General features: G+C 41.7%; 2 protein-coding genes across 2 annotated transcripts in view; one reads left to right on the forward strand and one right to left on the reverse strand.

The window, feature by feature from the left end:
• The window catches only part of LOC130204910 (probable E3 ubiquitin-protein ligase HERC1), a 55,876-nt gene extending 41,801 nt beyond the window's left edge, over nucleotides 1-14,075 (reverse strand). Inside the window, exons 1-19 of the mRNA XM_056431916.1 lie at nucleotides 14,007-14,075; nucleotides 9,632-10,616; nucleotides 8,325-8,420; nucleotides 8,052-8,234; nucleotides 7,739-7,951; nucleotides 7,131-7,229; nucleotides 6,935-7,031; nucleotides 6,676-6,819; nucleotides 5,868-5,995; nucleotides 5,181-5,325; nucleotides 4,884-5,055; nucleotides 4,562-4,696; nucleotides 4,113-4,278; nucleotides 3,766-3,891; nucleotides 2,780-3,001; nucleotides 2,457-2,609; nucleotides 1,713-1,851; nucleotides 534-737; nucleotides 138-359 (exon numbers count right to left, since the gene is read on the reverse strand). Of these exons, the coding sequence (XP_056287891.1) occupies nucleotides 138-359; nucleotides 534-737; nucleotides 1,713-1,851; nucleotides 2,457-2,609; nucleotides 2,780-3,001; nucleotides 3,766-3,891; nucleotides 4,113-4,278; nucleotides 4,562-4,696; nucleotides 4,884-5,055; nucleotides 5,181-5,325; nucleotides 5,868-5,995; nucleotides 6,676-6,819; nucleotides 6,935-7,031; nucleotides 7,131-7,229; nucleotides 7,739-7,951; nucleotides 8,052-8,234; nucleotides 8,325-8,420; nucleotides 9,632-10,585 (3,598 nt within the window). The 5' untranslated portion in view covers nucleotides 10,586-10,616; nucleotides 14,007-14,075. The remainder of the gene's footprint in view (nucleotides 1-137; nucleotides 360-533; nucleotides 738-1,712; nucleotides 1,852-2,456; nucleotides 2,610-2,779; nucleotides 3,002-3,765; nucleotides 3,892-4,112; nucleotides 4,279-4,561; nucleotides 4,697-4,883; nucleotides 5,056-5,180; nucleotides 5,326-5,867; nucleotides 5,996-6,675; nucleotides 6,820-6,934; nucleotides 7,032-7,130; nucleotides 7,230-7,738; nucleotides 7,952-8,051; nucleotides 8,235-8,324; nucleotides 8,421-9,631; nucleotides 10,617-14,006) is intronic.
• Nucleotides 14,076-18,247: 4,172 nt separating this feature from the next.
• On the forward strand, nucleotides 18,248-20,752 carry esm1 (endothelial cell-specific molecule 1). The gene is made up of 3 exons (XM_056431913.1): nucleotides 18,248-18,685; nucleotides 19,320-19,463; nucleotides 19,910-20,752. The coding sequence occupies exons 1-3, from the start codon at nucleotides 18,367-18,369 to the stop codon at nucleotides 19,996-19,998; spliced, it is 552 nt and encodes a 183-aa protein (XP_056287888.1). The 5' UTR covers nucleotides 18,248-18,366; the 3' UTR covers nucleotides 19,999-20,752.
• The last annotated feature ends 2,830 nt before the right edge of the window (nucleotides 20,753-23,582 follow it).

Consider the following 23,582-nt stretch of genomic DNA (forward strand, 5'->3'; position numbering starts at 1 on the left):
TTGGCAAACACGGGGATTCTATCATTTCATTATCATACATACAAAGTGTGGCCACATTAAACTTGGGATGAACATTGCATGCAGCTTATGTCCATGAGCCAAAAACATTGACAAAAGCACGCAGTATGTTTTCCTACCCAGCTGTTCGAAGTCCATCTCAAGCCCGTTCCTGAGGAGGACATTCGATAGCCAGAACTCTGACGTCTTCTCCTGGAGTGAGGGCGGCGGGCCTTGCAGCATACCGCCGAGGCAACGGCCGACTGCCAGCGCCACAGACCGTTCCAGATCCAACAGCCAGACCCACTTGCTCTCCTCCTCATGTTGCTGCTGTCCAAGGCCTGTGTTATCTTCGCTTTCATCTGGAAGGAAGAGCCCTCTGACTGGTTAAATGTGTCCATACTTGATCCTGTGAGAGGAATCTTAAGTGTAAAAACATGCCATTCTTTTTATATTAATTATACCTGCGACTCTGCTCGAGCCGCTAATATAACAACTAAATCGATGTGTCAAGCGTTAATCAAAACTCCGCTGACCTGAACAGGTTTTCGGAGCCTCCATTCTCAGTTCCTGTTCTTCCAGGAGTCCCGTCTCTGGTAGCAACCGATTGAACCCGTTCAGTTGTTCCAACAGGGCCAGTAAATGGCTCAGGAGGGGTTGCACTGTGCCCAGGGGCAGCAGCAGCAAGGAGTACATGACCTGGCACAGCAGGCTGCCAGCCACTGAGCTGTACAACACCACTGAGACGTGGGGCGAGAGAGCGGGATTAGAGGGACATACAAATAACTGAGGAATACAGAAGGACAACAACTATAAGAACTAGAACGGGCACTCGGTAGAGCGCATACCTTCGCATATCACAAGATTGGGCATTGATTTATGAACATTTTGGCATTAGTTGCATGCCAATTGGATAAAATACAAATAAATGAATACACGGCGATCAAAACATTACCTTCCGCATTTTCAATGTGAAGGTAATGAAACAACAAACTGTAGTAGATCGCTGGAGATCCTGGCAAACTCTGCACTTTACTTTACTCAGCACTTTACTTTGTTTTCCCCCTGTATATTTAGTATTAGTATTTAGTTTTTAGTATTTAGTTTTGTGTTTTACATTTATTTTCATTGATGCTCTGATGTGCACCGCTGCTGTGATTTTTGAAATGTTCCCACTGTGGGACGAATAAAGAAATATCATATCATATCATAAGAGCAGAGTAGAAGATTAAATCATTTAAAGACATTTATATAATGTGCTCGTCCTCAGACCAACTGACACCTACCCAAATGCTCTAAAACTGATGAGCCTGAAGGTGTTTAGCTGGAGACGGTTGACAGACAGAGGTTCTGTGTGTCTTGTTGTTCTGACCCACGTTTCAAGGTGTCAGGATATACACTACATGTTGAAGTTTGTATTTTGGTTTGAGAACTTATCTCTCGTGTATACGATACTTCCCAAAGATCAAAATCAGATTAACAGAGTGAAATATCACAGTCTTTGATATCATCCTTTTCTGTTCCAGTTGGAGAAAGTAATGTCAATCTAAAATATGTTTGTGTAAATTAATGTCTTATCACATCTTTCAAAAAAAGGTATACACATCTAGCTATTTGATGAACAAAAGAACTGTACATAATAAAATACATATGGGACAGTAGATTGTGTAGTTTATAAAAAAGGCACACACACACACACTTTTAATCAGCCATACTTCTTACCGTGAAGCTTTTGATGATTTGTTTATCCAGGGAACTCTCCTTCAACAGTTGGGTGGCTCTCCTGAGTGTCTCAGCAGCACAGGGAAGCAGCAGGTAAAGATGCTCGCGAAGCAGCGTTACACTGCTGTCATCCTACAGAACAGCAGAATCAGAGTGAACATAAAAGCAGATTTATGGCTGCAGAGCTATTAGATTTAAATTTACACTACCGTTCAAAAGTTTGGGGTCATCCAGACAATTTTGTGTCTTCCATGAAAACTCACTTTTATTTATCAAATGAATTGAAAATTGAATAGAAAATATAGTCAAGACATTGACAAGGTTAGAAATAATGATTAATATTTGAAGTATTAATTTTGTTCTTCAAACTTCAAGCTCAAAGGAAGGCCAGTTGTATAGCTTATATCACCAGCATAACTGTTTTCAGCTGTGCTAACATAATTACATGGGTTTTCTAATCATCCATTAGTCTTCTAAGGCGATTAGCAAACACAATATACCATAAGAACACTGGAGTGATCGTTGATGGAAATGGGCCTCTATACACCTCTGGAGATATTTCATTAGAAACCAGACGTTTCCACCTAGAATAGTCATTTACCACATTAACAATGTATAGAGTGTATTTTTGATTAATGTTATCTTTATTGAAAAAACAGTGCTTTTCTTTGAAAAATAAAGACATTTCTAAGTGACCCCAAACTTCTGAACGGTAGTGTATGTCAATATAAGTATACCTCAGGGCTCGGATGGATATAGCAATGTGCCAGCAGGTGTTTGTGCAGTCCAGACAGCAGCTGGTGGAAGTGGCAAGGAGGATCAGTCTGTCCCTGGCTCTCATTTGATAGCTTCTTGTCACTGTTTTTCTCCAATTCCCCAAACGCCCGCTCCTGGGTGGACAGGCACAAAAACAGAAACTGCGTTGAGGAATAGGAAAAGGACAATCGACTCGATTTCAACGGTAACAACGAAAATATAGAACATTTGGGAAGATTTGACTGAGAAAACAAAAGTGAAAGTGCAATTCAACACACAAGCGCGCAGCGTCCTCTCTCCATACCGTGTAAAAGCCGATGCTGAGGAGCAGGGTTCTGAGCAGCACCTCTGCTAAGTGCAGAGGGTTATAGGCCTCAGAGCTGGATGAGGAGGGCGGCCGGGCGGACGTCGCCGGTGTCAGAGGGGGCCCCAGAGATGTCACCTCCCCAAAATTGCTGTAACCTAGTAGAGAAGATACATGGCTCTGATCCTGAAGGCTGCTGAGGACCATGTCTAACTGCAGGCGCTTTTGAAAGATACGGGGGAAAGACAGAGACAATCGTTTGGTTTGGGATCTTTTTGTTTTCACATGTTCACAACATTCAAGCCGTCTTCAACAATTATTGCCTAGCAACACTCCTTGTTGGTGCTGTGATTTGGACAAACACACTGTTTGTTTGCTTTATGCATCCAACCAGTTTACAGCCAACTATCTGGATCAGAGTTATAGTTTAACCCTCCTGTTACCTTTTGGGTCAATTTGACCCCATTCAATGTTTAATGTCGGTGTTCTTTGGGGTCAATTTGACCCCAGGCTGTTTTTCACTGTCAAACATATAAGAAATATCAACTTTTTTATATATTTAAAGGGCTATTTAGGTAGTCAACAAACAAACATAAAGTACCTCACACTTAAACTTGGGAAACAATATTAATTCTAATAATTTTCTGGAGGTTTTAATTGCTGGGGTCAAATTGACCCCGAGGGTAAAATATGTCAGTAAATATAAAGGTAACAGGAGGCTTAAACATTGAATGGGGTCAAATTGACCCGAAGGTAACAGGAGGGTTAAAAGAGGACCGCCATGCAGCAAAGGAAGGCCATGTGTCTTTTATTTAAAGCAGTTTAAATATATTTTTTGTATTCTGTATTTACATAAACATCTTCTTTATTAAAACAATCTGACTGGTCATTTGTTGAGGCACAAAAAACGCATTTGGTCAGGATCACCAGCACTATTTTAACAACACATGTTGTTAAATGAAATGGTACAAAAGAGCTGTACATACCTGTCCTTTGGAGGGGACATTTATGCTCTGAGGGCCCTGAGGGAGCAGGGACAGGAGCAGTTCTGTTCTTTCCCTCAGTGGAGGAAGCAGCAGGGATGCACCGATGGACAACGTGCTCAGAACTGCCTGAGGATGGACAGGAATGTCAACACAACATAAACAGACACTTGGGAATCAACGGGTTAGCATATACATAAAATACAAATGGGCTCCGTCAATCAACGTCACAGATTATATTACACAAAACTGTTCTTACTATTTTGGTTCTATCACCTGCAGACAACACCAACAATTCAGCCTAAAAGTAATAAGTAAATAACCTAGTCAGAGGCAGACTGATAGTTTACCTGTTGTATGGAGTCTGGCATATTGGTATCTATGAGGCGGAAGAGCAGGTTTCTGAGGGGCCTCCCCTGAGCCCCCAAAACCATGGCGCCAGTGCCCCCAGCATGGGCCAAGGATAAGTGGATGGAAAGCAGCTTCATGCACAGCAAAAGAAACTGATGGTGGTCCCTGAGAAATATATACACAGAGCATTAGGAACGATGGTTAAGTGGGTAGGAGGGAACAATACGGTGTGGGATTCCATGTGAGCTCCTATGGGCGGTGATGTAATGCAATAAAAACATAGATTCAATTCATTATAACTGACCGGGGCTCAGTGGGTCACAGAAATGGATTTTTGCACATGACTCTATCCTACATCAAATTTCAAACACAAATAATAGAATCCAATGTTCTTTACCGTGTTAGATTATGACCACTGATAGAGTGCTATGTTAATTAACGTTCATACCTTTTGGATAAGAATGGGGCAGGGGGGGTGTCATTCCCGATGCCGTCACAATAGCTCTCGAGGAAGTTGCGTAGGTAGGCGAATGTACTCTCTTCCAAGTCGACACAAAAGGGCCTGTGCCACGCCACCAGTTGCCTGGACAAGAGGAAGTCACTTAAAAAGAGCCGTGCAGGCACAAACACGTTCATCATCGATCATTTCAGAATGATGGATGAGAAGAGTCGTATTTATGGCATAAAACAATGCCGAGCGATCAATGGAAACCCAACAAAAAGGCAGAAACTAAAGACTTGCGTTAGTTTCGGACCAGATTAGGTTTTACCTGTCAGTCGGGTCTGCGGTCCAAGCCAGACTGTGAGAAGTGCCGGCGGTGATTTGCTGGATCGCCACCCCCTCTAGACCGAGCACTTTCTTGGGTTTGGTAATTGGTGTGGAAGTGTGGCCTTGTCCACATTGGCCCATCGTGTTGTTCCCCCAGGCGTACACTTCATTCTCTGTCGGAAGGAGAGCAGCGTGCGATGCAGTCAGCGCACGTTCACCATTGTAATATCACATTATTAACAGTACAGAATTAAAATTCTTGCACAACATTTTTTAACTGATGTTGAAGGTCTCTTACCATGCGTCAGAGCCAGACAGTGGCTGTCTCCACATGAGATATCAATGATCTTGGTGATGCTCAGGTCTTCTATGAACCTGGGTCTCAGAGAGGTCGTCTCCGACGAGCCGCATCCCAGACAGGAGCCGCAGCCCCATGCAAACACCTGAATACAAAAAAGAATAGACATTAGCGTATTTTCTCTATATATACACACTTCACTTGTATCGAGGATATAATTTAATGCAGAAATAGAACGGGCACTCGGTAGAGCGCATACCTTCGCATATCACAAGATTGGGCATTGAATTATGAACATGTTGGCATTAGTTGCATGCCAATTGGATACAAATTGACCGCGCTATGGAAAAAAGATTTTAACCTTTTCATAACCTTGACCTTGACCTTTGACCCGATCGATCCCAAAATCTAATCAAATGGTCCCCGGCTAATAACCAATCATCCCACCAAATATCATGAGATTCAAGAAGATTTTAACCTTTTCATGACCTTGACCTTTGACCCGATCGATCCAAAAATCTAATCAATGGTTCAGGCAATTCGGTTTAATACTTTTTGAGTTATACGAGTAACACGCATACAAATAAATAAATAAATACACGGCGATCAAAACATAACCTTCCGCATTTTCAATCCGAAGGTAATAAACATATTAAGAGCTGATGAAGAACAAGAATGTCCTCTCACCTGTCCTGCAGAGGTAAGGGCCAGAGTTGACTGGCTGCCAGCACACACTTTCCTGATGATGAATCCATGCAGCGCCTCTATGATCTTGGGGCAATACACACGATTAGTGTCTCCGTGACCTAGTTTACCTGCAAAGATGAGTCAAGTCCGAGAACCAGCATTAATTCACTCTACCTTAACAAGATATATTTCTGATAGACCACAAATGATCCCACTACGGTACTGTCTGATAGAGATGTACTATAGGCAGGCACGTGCACAGACATTTTGGGGGGCAGGTGCTCAAACCAAAGAAAAGGGCACCCATCACCCAAAAAATGTTCTGACAGTTGAAACATAATCAGCATTACACTAATTCTGCGGTCCTCGACTGCGTCTCCTCTTGGCAGGATTAGACGGCTAGCTTACATTTTCCTTATGAATAAATATGAATTATTACATGGCAACGACAGTACAATAGTTCTGATTGGCTAACGGAGACTCGTGTAAAAAAAAATAATAATAAAGCCTCGTCAGATATCAAAATACATTTGAAGGGAATTGATGACAGAAAGTATTTCTTATTAAATACCGATGAATGAAGAAACAATTTGTCTCCAGAAAAAGGGGCAGTTTTCTCATCCAGGGCAAAGGGGGAGGAGCTTGAGCACCACTAGGGGTCTACCTGTGCACGTGCCTGACTATAGGGTTTGTTATTTTCAAGCAATTTATACATTGGATAGAAAAGATATACACTAAAACATTTGATTTCCTTCAGTCCACACAGATGCTACAAAATTGGCTTGAATCAAGCCGCATGTCAACGTACCGTTGTCCCCTCCCCCAAAGGACCACACGGTGCGTCCATCCTGCGCCACGGCGACGGTGTGGGAGCTGCCACAGACCACCTGCCCGACACCGCTGATGTCCTTCACTAGCGTGGGCACGTTCCGACTCTGGCTGTCACTGTGACCTGCTCGGGGGAGGAACACAGGACAACAGAGGTGGTTGTTGTCGTCGTTGACATGCTTCACTGAAATGGTTGAGAGAAACGAGCTCAAGCAAATTGAGAAATGAAGTGCGTGTACCGAGTCTGCCAAAGTCGCCTTCTCCCCAGGTGTAAAGCTCTCCATCATTCGTCACAGCAGCACTGTGTCTGTAGCCAGCAGACACACACACAACAACCTGCCACAGACACCATAATCGATGGGAATGATGAGAAATCGCATGGCTTTCCACAACAATGTGTACATGAATAAAGTGGAAGGTTTTCTGAATGCCTACCTTGCCAAACAGCGGTCCTTGTATGATTTTGGGGTATTTCTGTGTCACACTGTTGCCATGGCCCAGTTTGCCGTACTCTCCATCACCCCAGCTGAACAACTGGGAGAAATATTTAGAACATTTCATTATTAACTAGAACGGGCACTCTGTAGAGCGCATACCTTCGCATATCACAAGATTGGGCATTGAATTATCAACATTTTGGCATTAGTTGCATGCCACTTGGATAAAAATGGTAAAAAGGAGATGTTGACCTTTTCATGACCTTGACCTTGACCTTTGACCCGATCAATCCCAAAATCTAATCAAATGGTCCCCGGATAATAAACAATCATCCCACCAAATGTCATGCGATTCGGTTTAATACTTTTTGACTTATGCGAATAACACGCATACAAATACACGGCGATCAAAACATTACCTTCCGCATTTTCAATGCGAAGGTAATTATAAAGAAAGTGAAACATTTTATTCGATGCATATTTGGCAAAAGCATGTCTTAAATGTGTTATTTGACAATTAATGGAGTTGGAAAACTGTCAAGAGTGCAGTCTGCACATCTGGGAGATATGTATGAGCACAGAATCGTAGTTATTTGAGCTCGTTACCTCTCCCTCTACAGTGATGGCTAAAGTGTGACCATCAGAGCCTTTGGAGGAGGACACCTTCTTCATGTTCCTATGTGGCTCCAGCACCAGTTTCTTGGGCATGGACTGGTTGTTGGAGTCGCCCAGGCCCAGACGGCCATAGCTGCCTTTTCCACATGCTTTCACTGAACCGTCTGCAGATACTGAAAAAGTACAGTACTGTCCTGCCTCAATCTAAAAGAAGGAAACAGTGTGGAAACCCGCCCCACAAACGTTAAAAGATTAAATGTGGCAGAGTGATATGATGGGTTGTCAATATTATGGGTAGCCATACCATTTGGGCATCGCTAAAGCCCTGAGTCAGCTTTGGCAGCAGGATTTTCTCCAGAGTCCCCTCTGCCAGCTGATGGCTGCTGTTGCTGCCCCACACATACACCACGACTGTGTCCCCCTCTGAACCCGGAGCCGCTGCATTCGTGCTGCAGGAGCACAGGCAGTAGGATGCTAGATTACAAATCTGTCAACAGAGGGAGGGTGCGGTCCATAAAGTCAGTTAGTGGAAAGTAGATCAGTTCTCAATAGTGCCTAAATGTCACAGAGCATGTACCTCCTCAAACAGGCAGAGTGCAGCCTGGGAGAGTCGGCAGAGTCCATCTGCATCCTTCTTCAGCACCTGAGTATTGACGGAATCCCCTCTGGAACCCTGGGGGGGGGGGGGGGGGGGACATCTTGGTTTAGCCTTCAACATAGTGTGTTTTTATCATCACCTGAGACTCCCTGTGTGTACATATTAAGGTCGGTTTGGATGTACACTACATCTGTTTTCTTACATTCACAACGTTTTATTTGCACATTCTTTCTAAACCAGAATGTTTTATCACAACAAAAGAAAGAAAAGCCTCTATTTCAAACGCAGTGGCGAGTTCCTGCGTGATCGGGCAGAAGGTGGCGTGAAGAAACACCGAGAGGCACGCGTTTGATTTCGTCTTTAGATGCAGATCCTAAGTGTGTTTTATGTTGTGTTCTCCTTCAGGCCTTTCTTCACTATAAGACACAACAACATTGTGTGGAGGATGGGCTGAATAAATCCTGAGGAGGTTGGCAATAGCCAGACCTTGTCGTCATGTGTCTAAACATATTGTAAAGCCGATTCGCCTGCTAAGGAATGACTCGATATGAATACTGTTAAATTGTAATAGTTCATTTGGACTTTGCACATAGGGAACGTTTGTGCTTTAAATTAATCCATATAGCAAGATATTATCATCGTAAATATTAGGGAGAATATTGATATTGTTGTTGATGTGTTATGAAGCATAGGGGTAATGTCTACTCTGTGTATATGTCAATGGCAGAAGTAATGTTTATAATTGTATGTGTGTTTATGATCATATGTCTGCCGCATGAGAATGAAAGTTAGTTTATTGTTTCAATGTTGACACATGAGTTGGAAGCCGGTTGAAGTGAGAGTGACATGTGGGACTTTTATTGTGAAAGGGAACTTTCATCACACAGCTGACCGGAAGTAATATTGGTCGCGGGATCATGACGTTTGACCTATTTTATGACCTGTTTATGACCCGTTTATGACCTGGCCGTAAGCCAACTAGAGTGCAGCATGCTGAACTGACCAATGGAACTAACTTTTAGGATTAAGAAGTGTGGATGCCGTTACTAATAAATCCGGGTGGAAAGGGTGAGTTCGTTCTCTAGACGGTCGGAAGGTTACAAGACAGTTCCCTATCAGCTACTTTGCTGTTAGTCTGTGGCGTAATATTCCGGTCGGCTCTACGATCGTAGCTTCAATTTACTGCTTAGACTTCTTGCCATTAAATATTGTTAAACGTATCTATCGCATTCAGATTCTCATGTTATATCGAGCACGGGACCTCCAGTTTGATTCCAAAGACCTACCGAATACTGCTTCATTTGGAGGAGGGTCTGATGGATGACATCAAAGCCAACGCCAGCTGAGTTCTGGGAGCTAAGTGAGGAGGAAGAGGAGGAGGAGGATGAGGACATAGAAGCAGCCAAGGCTACCTCCACCCACTCCAGCAGAAACTTCAGAGAGCCTCTCTGCATGGCCAGGCCGAGCAGCAGCTCCAGCGCCAGCCTCCGGCCGGTCGGGTCCGCACCGCCGGTCCCGCTGCTCACGGACGTCTTCTTCAGGAAGTCCGACACCTGCGCCAGGCAGTCCAGCCCGACCGACGGGATCTTATTCTCGTTGGCCAGAGAGAGCGGCGGCAGAGAGGTCAGCACGGAGGACGCCGTGGCGAGCACGTCGTTGCAGAGGACCGACTCCGGGTGCACGGAGGCCGAGTGCCTCCAGTTCTGCTGCAGCAGCGAGAAGAGCAGACTCAAGCCCGTCCTCACGCCCATCTCGATCAGAACATCCGTGCCCGACTTGACTTTGGACGCTCCCCCGAGCGGGAAGGGCTCCGAGGCCAGCCCGAGCGTCCCGCACTGGGCGGACTGGGAGGGCGGCCGCGCGCGGAACCGGTCGTGGTATTTGCTGTGGAGCGCGTAGTAGATCCTCTGGAGGACCACCAGCCGGCGGTGGAGGCCCACGGCGTAGGAGGTCTGCGTCAGCATCCGGTGGGCCAGCCATCGCTGGCTGTGGAGCAGCGACGAGAGGTACTCTTCCTTCTCCGCGGAGGCGCTGGACTCGCACTCGAAGTCGGGCAGGCGCGGGCCGACGAGCTCCTGGACGGGTTGGGCCAGAGTCACCACCTCCTTGTTGTGGAGGAGCTTGCTGTAGAGCACGGCGGCTCCATCCCTCCCGGCCGTCTGCACACTGTCTTCTGCGGCCCAGGAGCTATTGAAGTGGTCCTGCCACTTCAGCAACACATGGGTCTGACAAGGCACCATGTCTGAGCATCGTCTAGACACTGAGCTACACCTGAAAGACAGAGAGGGAGATACGGTTGAAAGAACCACCGAGGGATGTTAGTTGACATATCGATAAAATACACACACATCATCCCACACATTTGATTAATAATAATAATAATAAATTGGCTTTTTCTTTAATCTCTGCCATAAAATGTACGGGCAACATTTGCCGCTGAAAGTCGATCTAAAATATATATATAAATGTTGTGTTTATTTTATAATATTATATATATATAAATATATATATTATTATTTTTAACTCACAATGTGCACATACATCTTTCTTTCTTTCTTCTTCTTCTAATTATTATTATTTATTTTTTTCTTTGTTTCTTTTTTCTTCTTTCACAATCCTCTGACTTTATGATGTTATGTCCATTGTTTTGTCGTCCGCATTGTTTCGTCGGCCTCTAGGTGTTATGTCTATGTATTGTCTTTTGTCTTATAATAAAATAATTTAAAAATTAAAATAAAAAATTAAAAAATTAAATTAAAGTCGATGATCTCATGTGTTTTCCTGCCAAGTGAAATCTGAGTAAAGGCGTCGTGTTTCTCCTCAGTGTTGGAGCTTTCCCAGCCAACAGGACATCCAGGCTCGTGGCCCAATGGGTATCCCTGAAATAGGTCGACTCCCCCTTTGATAACAGCGAGCCGACGCGCCCATGAGGAGACTCGTCTCACAGGCTACACAACACCGAAGTGTTTGTTTTAGCTTGTTAACATTTAAAAGTCATAATTTCATATAAGGAAATTAGACACATGAGTGATAATAATCTATTCCCCCTCATTCATATGCTCAAGGCGGTGGTCATACAGTTGTCAAATGCAATCATGTGCAAAGAAAACCAGCCTGTTTGCATTTATGTCTTCCGACTATATCTGGATTAAAACACAGATTAGCACTCCAGTGGCTCTTAAATTGCTCTTATTATGGTACTTTAGTAGTTCGACTATGTTGAGGAAATGTTACTTTCTGTATTCTTGTTGTTCTGAGTTTGTACTCTAGGTTGATGCACTTATTGTAAGTCTCTGTGGATAAAAGCGTCTGCTAAATGACATGTGATGTCATGTAATGTATGAGAGATGGCATTCATATTTTAGCAGGTGGCATCAGTGGCATTATCTGCATTCACTGTACCAATTCTAAACGGAATAAAAGAGTATATTTAATAACTACTCATTTAGTACAAAAATGTACACAGATGTTTTCATTACAAATGCTTTTTTTTTTTTATCATGTGCTATAATGACCCCAAGATGAATTATTTCTCATTCCTGACAAGAAACGTACTCAACGAACTGGTGAAATCGGTGGTTGACTTGTAATGTAGAAATCCCCAAACTCTCGGGTAATGGCTGAGGCTCCTTCTTTCTTTCAATCATTTTATTACCTTCGCATTGAAAATGCGGAAGGTTATGTTTTGATCGCCGTGTATTTATTTATTTATTTGTATGCGTGTTACTCGCATAACTCAAAAAGTATTAAACCGAATCGCATGAAATTTGGTGGGATGATTGGTTATTATCCGGGGACCATTTGATTAGATTTTGGGATTGATCGGGTCAAAGGTCAAGGTCAAGAAAATGTCTAAATTTTCTTTTTACCACAGCACGGTCAATTTTTATCCAATTGGCATGCAACTAATGCCAAAATGTTCATAATGCAATGCCCAATCTTGTGATATGCGAAGGTATGCGCTCTACCGAGTGCCCGTTCTAGTTTTAGTATAAATTAGTATGACAGATAGATATATACTTTATTAATCACTAAGGGGAAATTTGTCAATTTATAAGAATAGGTTACACCAGACAATCAAAAACGAATAAATATAAATTACAAAACAACCAACTATACGAACAATCAGACAAGGAAGAAAAAATGTAATAAAATAAAAATAAATATAAAATTAAGAAAATAAAAACACAAACATAAATCCTAAATCAGGAGGCCTCTTCTGTGATTAACACTCGTGCATTTGGACGAGAGAATGCTCGTTGCTGCTCAGCATGCCACCATAGTCCGCAGTCATCTCTCTGGCCTCGCCAGTGGGGCTATATGGTTTCCACTCAGGCCAAAAATAACAGCAAGCATTGAGATAGCAATGGAGTCTCGGGGTCGGACTACCACCAGCAAGCAACCGGCCGCACGACCATTACGGACTACGAGCCATCTGTGAAATCAGGACGTTAACACAAAACCATTTATACATTCAAAATCCACATCGCTGACTTTGATGAGAGGAGAGCGTTGTCTTTTCAAGGTTCAAGGTTTTTTTATTTGCCATCTGTGCCTAGACCAGCAGTCCAGACACATCGGAATTATGTTTGCAGGGCTCTCCGAGTCAACAGAGGTACAAAACAAACACACTATCATAATAATAATAGTAACAGTAATAACTAGAACGGGCTCTCGGTAGATCACAAGATTGGGCATTGAATTATGAACATTTTGCCATTAGTTGCATGCCAATTGGATAGAAATTGACCGCGCTATGGTAAAAAGAAGAGTTTGACCTTTTCATGACCTTGACCTTGACCTTTGACCCGATCGATCCCTAAATCTCGTCAAATGGCCCCCGGATAATAACCAATCATCCCACCAAATTTCATGCCATTCGGTTTAATACTTTTTGAATTATGCGAGTAACACGCATACAAATAAATAAATACACGGCGATCAAAACATAACCTTCCGCATTTTCAATGCGAAGGTAATAATAGAAATATGAAAAGTATATTTTAAAAAACACTGTAAAAAAAACACTGTACGTAGTGTATTAACCGTATTAGGTACAGGAACAGGTTATCAAAAATAAACATAAAAAAGGAGAGTGCAGAGATAATAAATAGGTAAGTAGGCTTGTGAAAAGAAAGAGGGGGGAGGGGACAGTTATATGGGATATTGCACATATTGGGGGAAGGTTGTGTGGGGTTCCTGTTCGATCATTTCCTTTACCTCCTTGGGGACTACGTCCACATCCTGATGGTTATTCATCAACAATATATTTGCGTGAACATTGTATAAAAGCACCACCGTCAACCCCTTCCATTTCATCGATTGACATCTCATTAATTCCTTATCTACACGACAGAAGGATGACAATTTACAAATCTATGTCAACATGTTCCTGAATGCCACGTATGTTTGACAACACTATGAAATGTAAACATTGGCTACAACTAATTCTCGTTTTCCTTGTAAATGTATCTTGCCTATTAGTTTTTTCTATCCATCGAATCGTAAAATATGAATCGATGTAATATTTGATGTAAAATGAAGAGAGAGAGAAATGTTAGAAACTATTTAGCCTAATGTTTCATTACTTGGACTGTCCCAACATCGTGAGAACCACATATATTAAATGTACTATTAAATGAGAAAGAGAGAATCCCTCACACTCATCCGGCTTTGATACTTGAGAATATAATGTGGCCAAGATCACGTCTTTCTTCTGCAGGATAGCTGGCCTCAATCTACAAGAGAGAGAGAGAGAGAGAGAGAGAGAGAGAGACAGAAAGAGTGAGACAGGGAGACAGAGAGAGAGGGAGACAGTGAGAGAGAGAGAGAGAGAGAGAGAGAGAGAGAGACAGAGAGAGACAGAGAGAGAGAGAGACAGAGAGACAGGGAGACAGGGAGACAGAGAGAGACAGAGAGAGGGAGACAGAAAGAGTGAGACAGGGAGACAGAGAGAGAGGGAGACAGTGAGAGAGAGACAGGGAGAGAGAGAGAGAGAGAGACAGGGAGACAGAGAGACAGAGAGACAGGGAGACAGAGAGAGAGAGAGGGAGACAGGGAGACAGAGAGAGAGGGAGACAGTGAGAGAGAGAGAGAGAGACAGGGAGAGAGAGACAGGGAGACAGAGAGAGAGAGAGAGACAGAGACAGACAGTGATACAGAGAGAGAGAGAGAGAGAGAGAGAGAGACGGAGACAGAAAAAGTGAGACAGGGAGAGGGAGACAGAGAGAGGGAGACAGAGAGAGAGAGAGACAGAGAGAGAGAGACAGGGAGACAGAGAGAGAGAGAGAGACAGGGAGACAGGGAGACAGGGAGACGCTCAGCTTTTTGGGAGGACCTTCACCATCCTGCATCACGTAGCTTAAGGGCTGACCCTGGACCAGCTGGAGGTGATCCAGGGCTCTGAAAGTCATCCAGAACAAGCTGGAGGAAGTTGCTGAGCCAACGGTCGGTCGGGCACTGCGTCGGGCATGCTCGATCAGGACCTCAGCCAATGGGATCCTCGAATGAATGTCGGACTAACGACATTAAATAGCCCTCTGCTCTCGCGCACGACTTGGAAATGCGTCTGTTAACATCACATGTTTTTTCTCGAGCGACAGTTAGCTCTGCCAAACGGCCACAGATGTGAACCTGAAACAGTCGTCGTCCCCACGCATCATTAGGCAACACCGGGGACGTTATTATTATTTGTATTGTTGTTGTTGTTGTTGTTGCTTCTGCGGTGACAGCTGAGCTAGCGGCTGACTGCAGTGCAGTTGCTAGGCTGGTCCATGGCTGTCAAAACAGACCAAGCCCCTCCGCTGGTCGGCTGACAGCTCTCAGCAAAACACTCCCGCTGCTCGTTAACGGTAATAAGATATCCGCGTGGTTAATACAGGAAATAAAACACATCGCGGACACCTAAGTTACCTTGTCGGTTAAAAAAAAAAACGCAGATAAGTGGAATGCGTTACCTGTCCCGTCCCGGTGAGGTCTCCCTTTACGTGAATATCATATCAACCTTATCCTCTTTCTTCTGCTTCTTCTTCTTCGTGACATTTGCCCACCGACGGCAACACCAAAGGTCGGCAGACGCCACCTTGTGTCTCGGAGTGGATATTGCCATCTTCATATATATATATATATATACTATATAAACATATATGAATATATATATACTTATATATGAATATGTATATACATACATATATACTGTATATATATATTATACATATATATATACTGTATATATATAAACATATATGAATATATATATATACTTATATATGAATATATATATGTATACATATATATACAGTATATATATACTGTATATATATAAACATATATGAATACATATAGATACTTATATATGAATATATATAAAAATACATATATACTGTATATATATATATTATTATACATATATATGAAGATGGCAATACCCACTCCGAGACACAAGGTGTATATATATATATACTGTATATATATAAACATATATGAATATATATATACTTATATATGAATATATATATATGTATACATATATATATACTGTATATACATATATATATATATGAAGATGGCAATACCCACTCCGAGACACAAGGTGTATACATATATATATACATATATATATATATATATATATACTGTATATATATAAACATATATGTCATGCATTCTGGATTCATTACAATCAACTGAAATATTGCAAGCTTTTTTATTTTTAATATTGCTGATTATATATTACACAGCAAAAAAAAAAAACTCTAAATCCTATCTCATACATTTTATATTTTCAGACCAAGTAAAAAAAAAAAAGATTTAGCTGAGTGTTGTGGCAGCTCAGGCAGGTGTTTCCTTAGAGGAGTTTTAATTTAACAATTCAAGTTTAATACCCTATATATACTTATTCATGATATTATAATATTTATAGATAGGATATGTGAGGTTTCTTAAGCTGTAAGCCATATGTCACAGATCAAGTAGTATCGCCGCGGCTGTGGTGGTGGCTGGGGACTTTAACAAGGCAAACCTAAAAAAGTCAAAGAACTTTCACCAGCACACCACGGTGCTACCAAGAAGAAAGAGCGTTGGACCACCATTCAAGACAACAAGTATGTCTCTCCCCCTCGTTAGGAAATCAGACCATGCCGCCATTTTTTGCTTCGGAGTATAAAAAAAAAGGATCGCGCGGCGGTAGTGACGACGAGCACAATAATGCGGTGGTCTGACCAATCACTGAGAGGCCAGGACGCTCTGAGTATTGTATCGACTGGGACATGATCAATCCAGCCAGTGGCGTCAGCGAGTTTGCGGAGTAGCAACGAGCCTCATAGCAACGCTAAACGGACACCAAAGCCCCCGTCTAAAAAATCAAAAGCCCCTGGTGGAAAATCAAAGGTTGATAGATCCATCCGCATCCGTGAAGCTGTGGCCGCTGCTGCTGTTATAACTATTGTCATTCGCAGGCATGGGGCAAGGGTCTATGGCTGAGGTAGGGCGTGTGAAGCGCCAAAGAAGGGAGACGAGACAGAGTGGAATCACAGATGGAGCAGCGCGCCAGGCCAGGCGCATGGGGGGCAGGACTATTACACCAGAAGAGCAGCAGACACCGCAATGGTGAGTGCGGCGCCATCACGACGGGACCTGACGAACTGAATTTTATTTTTGGTTTGTTAACAACAACAACAGCTCTTAGCTCGCCTACAACAACAACAACAACAGCAGGCGAGGCTCTACTGGGGATGAACACACACACTCTGACCACCTCGAAGTGTGAGAGGGAGGTTGAGGAGAGGACTTGAGGGTGAAGGGGTCAGAAGCTGCAGGTCCAGATGGTACAGAAGACCTGAACCTAACCTGTGCAGCCCAGCTCTGTTCACCATTCCCTACCTCTCCTCTCCCCCTGGTCCCCCCCGTCGTCTTCAAGAGATCCCAAGATCCCCACTATTCCCCCAGCCATGCCAGAGCTGCAGCATGATGTATGAATGACCGTGGGCCCTCCTCACCGTGGAAGTCGAAATGCTGAGAGAAGGAGAGAAAGGACATCATCCCTTCCTCCCTTCCTCCATGGATGTTGCATTTTGGGAAATGTAGGATCCAGGTTTTTTGGACACAGTAATGAATTTTCTTTTAACCTTGTGAATCATTAACTTTATGGAATTGCAATACTTAGTTGCTGGAGTGCACCTTGTATAGTACTTTTGTTAATCTTGGTGTGTGTGTTGTCTCTTGAGAAGTCCTGTGTGTCTCTTTTATTTCCTGATAACATTAAATGTGTACTGTTATAGTCTCTCCATCAAAAATATAAGTAAGAAAAACTATTTACAAGTTACAATATTTTTAAAAAGAATAACAAAATAAAATCTGTTTCAGACAATCTCAGGGTCCATAACTCCATGTCTTCTTTTCTTTTGTTGTCCCTGGATAGGCCTAAATATCAGGTTAAATAAACGTATAGCTTTGTATCTTTCATTTTATTTTGGACACAACCTTAATACAAGAAAATCACCTCATTAACTTTTACGTGAGCCTTCAAGATAATTTAATTGATGTATCTTGTTAAATATTGTCAATAGCATTTCCAAATAGGATGTTGTGAATAAAGAAACATCCGAACAGCCGAGCCAGTCACGAGTTGTGTGTGTGTGTGTGGGGGGGGGGGGGGGGGGGCAGTTCCGTCGGTCATTAACACAACAACAAACCCAAAGATAACTTATGACATCAGGTCACACGCATTTCAATTCCTGGATGGTGGTCCAGAGTTAATCCCACTTCCAAGCCGGATTTCTAAAAAAAGGCGTCTGACTGTCAAAAAAAAGAAAAAGAAAGGACGACAACACCGGAATGAGGAAATTGACCAGGGCAAAGCCATGTGCAAAACAAAGTTGTCCATCGCTGATAACCGCACAACCCGGTGCACCAGAGGTCACTCCGCTCAAGTCTCCCAGAGGCGCGCGCTCCTCTGTCCCTGCCCGCAGACGTACCAACAGACAGCAGTCCCTTCCGCGAGCCCTCTACCCGGTACCCGGTGATGTCTCTCCTCCTCCTCCTCCTCCTCATCACTGTGCTGTCCCCGCTCCTGGTGCGCGATGCCGCGGCGTGGAGCGCCAATGTCAAGTACGCGGTGAACTGCCCGGACCAGTGCAGCGCGGAGCGGTGCGGCGGCACGCAGCGCTGCGCGCGCACGGTCCTGGACGACTGCGGCTGTTGCCAGGTGTGCGCGGCCGCCAGAGGGGAGCACTGTTACCGCACCGTGTCGGGCATGCACGGCGTGAAGTGCGGACCGGGATTATTCTGCGAGTTCTACAAGGACGAGGACGAGTACGGGGACGAGTACGGGATCTGCAGAGGTACAGTCCCGCTCCACACGTGTGCTGCTGCGTCTTCAATGAGTGATGCCCTGCGGCACCACGCAGCACATCCCAGCGTGTTGTTTCAGCCGTTAATAATGCTCGTATGTGTTGAATTATTACAATGAAGATGGACACATCATTAATTCAATTCAGTTTATTTGTATAGCCCAATTTCACAAATTACAAATTTGTCTCGGAGTGCTTTACAATCTGCACACATAGACATCCCTGTCCCAAAACCTCACATCGGATCAGGAAAAACTCCCAAATAACCCTTCACGGGAGGAAAAGGAAGACACCTATTAATGGTTTTAGAAGAAACCTATTAATGGTTTTATAGGCACATTTGCAGACTTATGCATCCTTGCTAGAAATACATATTTTACATTTAACTTGATATTTAGCCTGCAGAGGCTAAGAGTTGAGACATTTAAACATTAATGCGTGTGCAACTACGCACTTACAGTTTACCCATTCATCGTAATCACTGATTTGGCTTATCGTTATTTTTACTGTTAATATGAATCTTTGACACTATAGAATATGGCCCACATATCAGACCTAGTCAGGGACGTCTTCTGTGAGACAATTAAGGCGGACGAGTGTAAAGTCATGTTTTCTTTCTTCACAGACTGTCTGTATGGAACCTATGGGATTGAGTGCCGCAAGGCATGCAACTGCAAAGGTGGCATCTGTGACAGGGAGACGGGAGCTTGTCTCACCCTCAGATTCTTTGCCAAAATCGCTGGCAAACTCAAGACTGAGCCTCAAGAAGGTACAACAAGAACATTTAAGATTGCTTACAGTGTAATTTGTGAAATTTGTGAAATTTCCCAGTTGTGTGAATTGGAAGCAGGGCTCGTACGGTCATGGAAAACCTGGAAAAGTCATGGCATTTTAAAATGGTCATTGCCAGGCCTGGAAAAGTCATGGAAAAAACTTAAATCCTAAAAGTTTTGGAAAAGTCATGGAAATGTGTTATAATTTATGCCGAGTTTGAAATATTTAATATGTTTTTTAAAGGAAGATGCTCAAAATACAAGCCGGCATTTTCTAAATTTGTCATGTTTATACCGAGATTTCAGTTTGGTCACGGAAATTTGGTTTAAAGTCATGGAAAAGTCATGGAAAAGTCATGGAAAAGTCCTAGAAATCCATTGGTCAAAATGTGTAAGAACCCTGTGGAAGAGTAATGGATTGTCTCTCTCTTGTGTGTTTCAGGAGGAGAGGTGGGGTCGGGAGAGGTCAGCACCGGCCAGGATCAACACACGGACAGATCCACCGCTCAGAACCGGCTCAACCCTCGCTGACAAGTGCTGACAAGACTGAATCTATTCAGTGTAAATGTAGCATTAACTTATAAATGAACTGAAAGATATATTTTATTATGTTAAACAATGAGAAACTTTTTTACAGCATTTGGAGGTTTTTTGTTTGTTTCCGTTTGGTCCTCGTTTGACACAAGCGTCACGTGACACGTCTCGTGAGATACACCGGCCGTGTTGTTCTCCTCACACTCTCTTTGTCTCTGTTCCTCGTCTGCTTCTCAAGATTAGCCCGCCGTCTGTTCCCATGACGGCGTGGACCTCATGTAGTTCATGTCACAAGAAAAGTCATCGCATTAAGTACCGACTGCACACTGCAACTTTTATTTTCATGGATTCATTGTCGTCCACTAAATGTTTTGATGTTTTCCATAATGATATCTTATTTGTACTGTATATATGAAAAGCAGACATGGACAATATCATGTATGTGACACCAGCTAATGTAAAGAAAGCCCTCACAATTAAACCAAAGTTATCAAAGACTCTTTTCATTTTGTGTTTCATTTACTAATAATGCATGAATCATTTGATACAGAGAGTGTATTTCAAAAAAAAATATATCGTGTAATCAATATTTACAAACTTTGTTCAGAAACATCCAATTTGTCATTCTCATTTGAAGGGCTTGCTGCTGTGATTCTTTTGTGTACACCAGGATTTCTTTGTATTTTGGCATTTTACACAAATGTTTTTGAAAGATGGTCAACAAAGTTGCACAAATAAATGTTTAACTGCTGTTGTCCTAAATGTGGTAATTTGTTAACTGTTCCTCAATACATTCTTGCAAAAAGAAGGCATGATATTAAGTAGATTCTACATTTAAAAAAAATATGCGAACAAAGTGTCAATCAATAACATTACATAGATTTTAAGTCATGTGGTACCAATTATAAGTTGATTTGCAAAATGTATTTATGTAAAGATAAATAACAATTTCAGTTTAAATGTGTTGAATTAAGTAACATTCTTCCAAGTTGAGTTGTAACTTATTTTATTTATTGAATCCAAATCAGTATTATCCAGATATTTAGTAAATGGAAATCAATTTCATCCACATAATTAGTAAATCTAAATTACTTTTCACAGCTATTTGGTATATCTAAATTACTTTTTTTTGAAAACCTAGTAAATATTAATCATTTTCACCAATAAAATTAGTAAATATAAATTGGTATTATCCGGATATTTAGTAAATGGAAATCAATTTCATCCACATAATTAGTAAATCTAAATTACTTTTTCACAGCTATTTGGTATATCTAAATTACTTTCTTTTGAATACCTAGTAAATATTAATCATTTCCCCTGTATAATTGATTTGGATTTACTCAACATTTGCCATATTATTAGTAAATCCAACATATTTGTATTTAATATTTTGTTTAAATTTGCTTAATTAAATCAATAGTTTTTAATCAAAGATGAAGTATTAAATTCTATTCAATTATATTAATTGTCACTTTGTTGCCTTAATTTTATTGAGTAGACAATGGTCAAACTTTTCTGAGTGCATGTAAACATAAAGAACATAAGGTGCATAGACAACATAAAGTGCAAAAATAGTAAAAAAACATGTAAACATATAGACAACATAAATTGTACTAGCTGCATTCAGACATTAAGATGAAAGGCATCCAACAACAGTAGACTAAATGCTATTCCATTAAATATAATGTGACTTACACATGTGTGTGTCGTGAAACTAGGATATAAAATAAAATAAACATAACAAACTATCACCTGAGGGGGAAGTCACATGATCACAAGACAACTTGTGGAAAAAGTATCAAATCAATTGAATTGACAAAAGTGAGTTGATCACAAAGTAATTTAAAGACTAAATGTGAAACCACTCCAGCATTGACTTCCCTGTATATTTTGGTTTATTGTCGTGTTTCTGTATTTAGAGACTTCTCACGTCCAACGGCAGCTGCGTCCTCGCTGTTTTTCCCCCCAAGGATCTCTTTGTTCTTTACTCTTTGCATTATTGTATTATTGCAAGAGAATGTTTCCTCTGGGTATTTTCAAATCAAATTTTCCGTCACTTTTAGTAAGAAGACTGATGAGAATATATAACTTGTGCACTAAATACAGTATTTCTAGGATAATTTCACATATCTACACGTTGGAGAGACTTTGCACGTGGGAATAAAATACTTTGCTCAGAAAATGAAGCAAACTAAATTGTGAATAAGATTTCTGTGAGAAAAATAGAGAAGAAGACGTTGATATTCTCAGGATGATTTGAGAGGGATTTATTTATGGACTGTGGAACAGGCTTCTCGGAACAGCGTATGAATGTCTGGATAGAAATATGCCTTCTGAGTAGAAGGGATTTTTATTTCCCATGATGATGTGAAGTGGTCCAAACATCCAAACAAGAGCACAGATTGCTGAGAATTGTTCAGGCATGCTTGAGTCTTGGAACGACCTACTTACTCAACTTCCACAAATGGCCAAATATTCTTTGGTCCCATGCAAAGAAACATTTGCCAGCCATGGAAAAAATACTCTCACCATATATAGCTTCAGAAAAAACGAAAAGCAAAGACAAATGATCATAGGCGGGAGAGAATTTGGGGAAGTTTCTCTGCCATAGCAGCTACAGAGAGAAACGTGCCCACTCAAAAGCCGTTATAGATCAGACACATGCAGACAGGACTTACATGTGTCAACATGGGAGGAAAGAAAGAATAGAAATGATACTATCAAATGATGTTTAGGTCATTCTTGATAAATGCACATTTGAACATTTCCTATACCTGCAGGAACACTTTCATAGAAGTTGTTACTTTTCTCTGAGCCTCTTCTGAGACAACATTTACAATATGAATTCAATAAGTAATTTTCCTGAGCGAGAAGATTGATTATCTTTATATTTGTAATAATAAATCAATGCACTTTACCAAATAAAACGTGTGTCTGCATAAAGAATACAGTCTTCACATATACATTGATGAAGATTTGAATGAATCAAAGTTAAAATATCTTTAATAATGTATTGTCTTTTAAATACAGGACACAGTAGCTTTGTGTTAACTAGCAAATCACTTCATGATAAGTTAATGATAATCTTCAGAAATACATGATTTGAGTTTATAATGCATAAAGTCAACAGAGTGTGGCTTGTGGTCGACCTTTGAAAAATGAAATATGCACATGCTTTGGTCTCATAAATGCAGTTAATCAGTTGATGACAATGATTCGATAAAATATTCATCATCTTTGTAATTTTGACTTTCTAAAAGTGATCACACATGATATGTGGCTCTTTATTAGAAGAGGGTTTCCCTCTCAAGACCCCTACATCGCCACATAAATAAAGTGTGAAACTTAAAAATCATATCATACAACAGTGTGTCCCAATCTGGTCCCAGCTCAAACAATCCTTATTAGCCTCACCTCTGACTCCTGCACAAATGTTTTCCAGTATTCAGCTTGTTTATTTCCTGTGCTTCCTGACACCTGTGAAAATGTCCCTTCTTCCTGTTGTTGTTGTGTCTGCCCAGGACGGGAATTTAAAAGCAAGGTTTTTTCTTTTCTTGAAGAAGCAACAGAGGCTCCGT

The sequence above is a fragment of the Pseudoliparis swirei genome, chromosome 15 (genome assembly GCF_029220125.1).
Source record: "Pseudoliparis swirei isolate HS2019 ecotype Mariana Trench chromosome 15, NWPU_hadal_v1, whole genome shotgun sequence".
NCBI classification, from domain to species: Eukaryota; Metazoa; Chordata; class Actinopteri; order Perciformes; family Liparidae; genus Pseudoliparis; species Pseudoliparis swirei.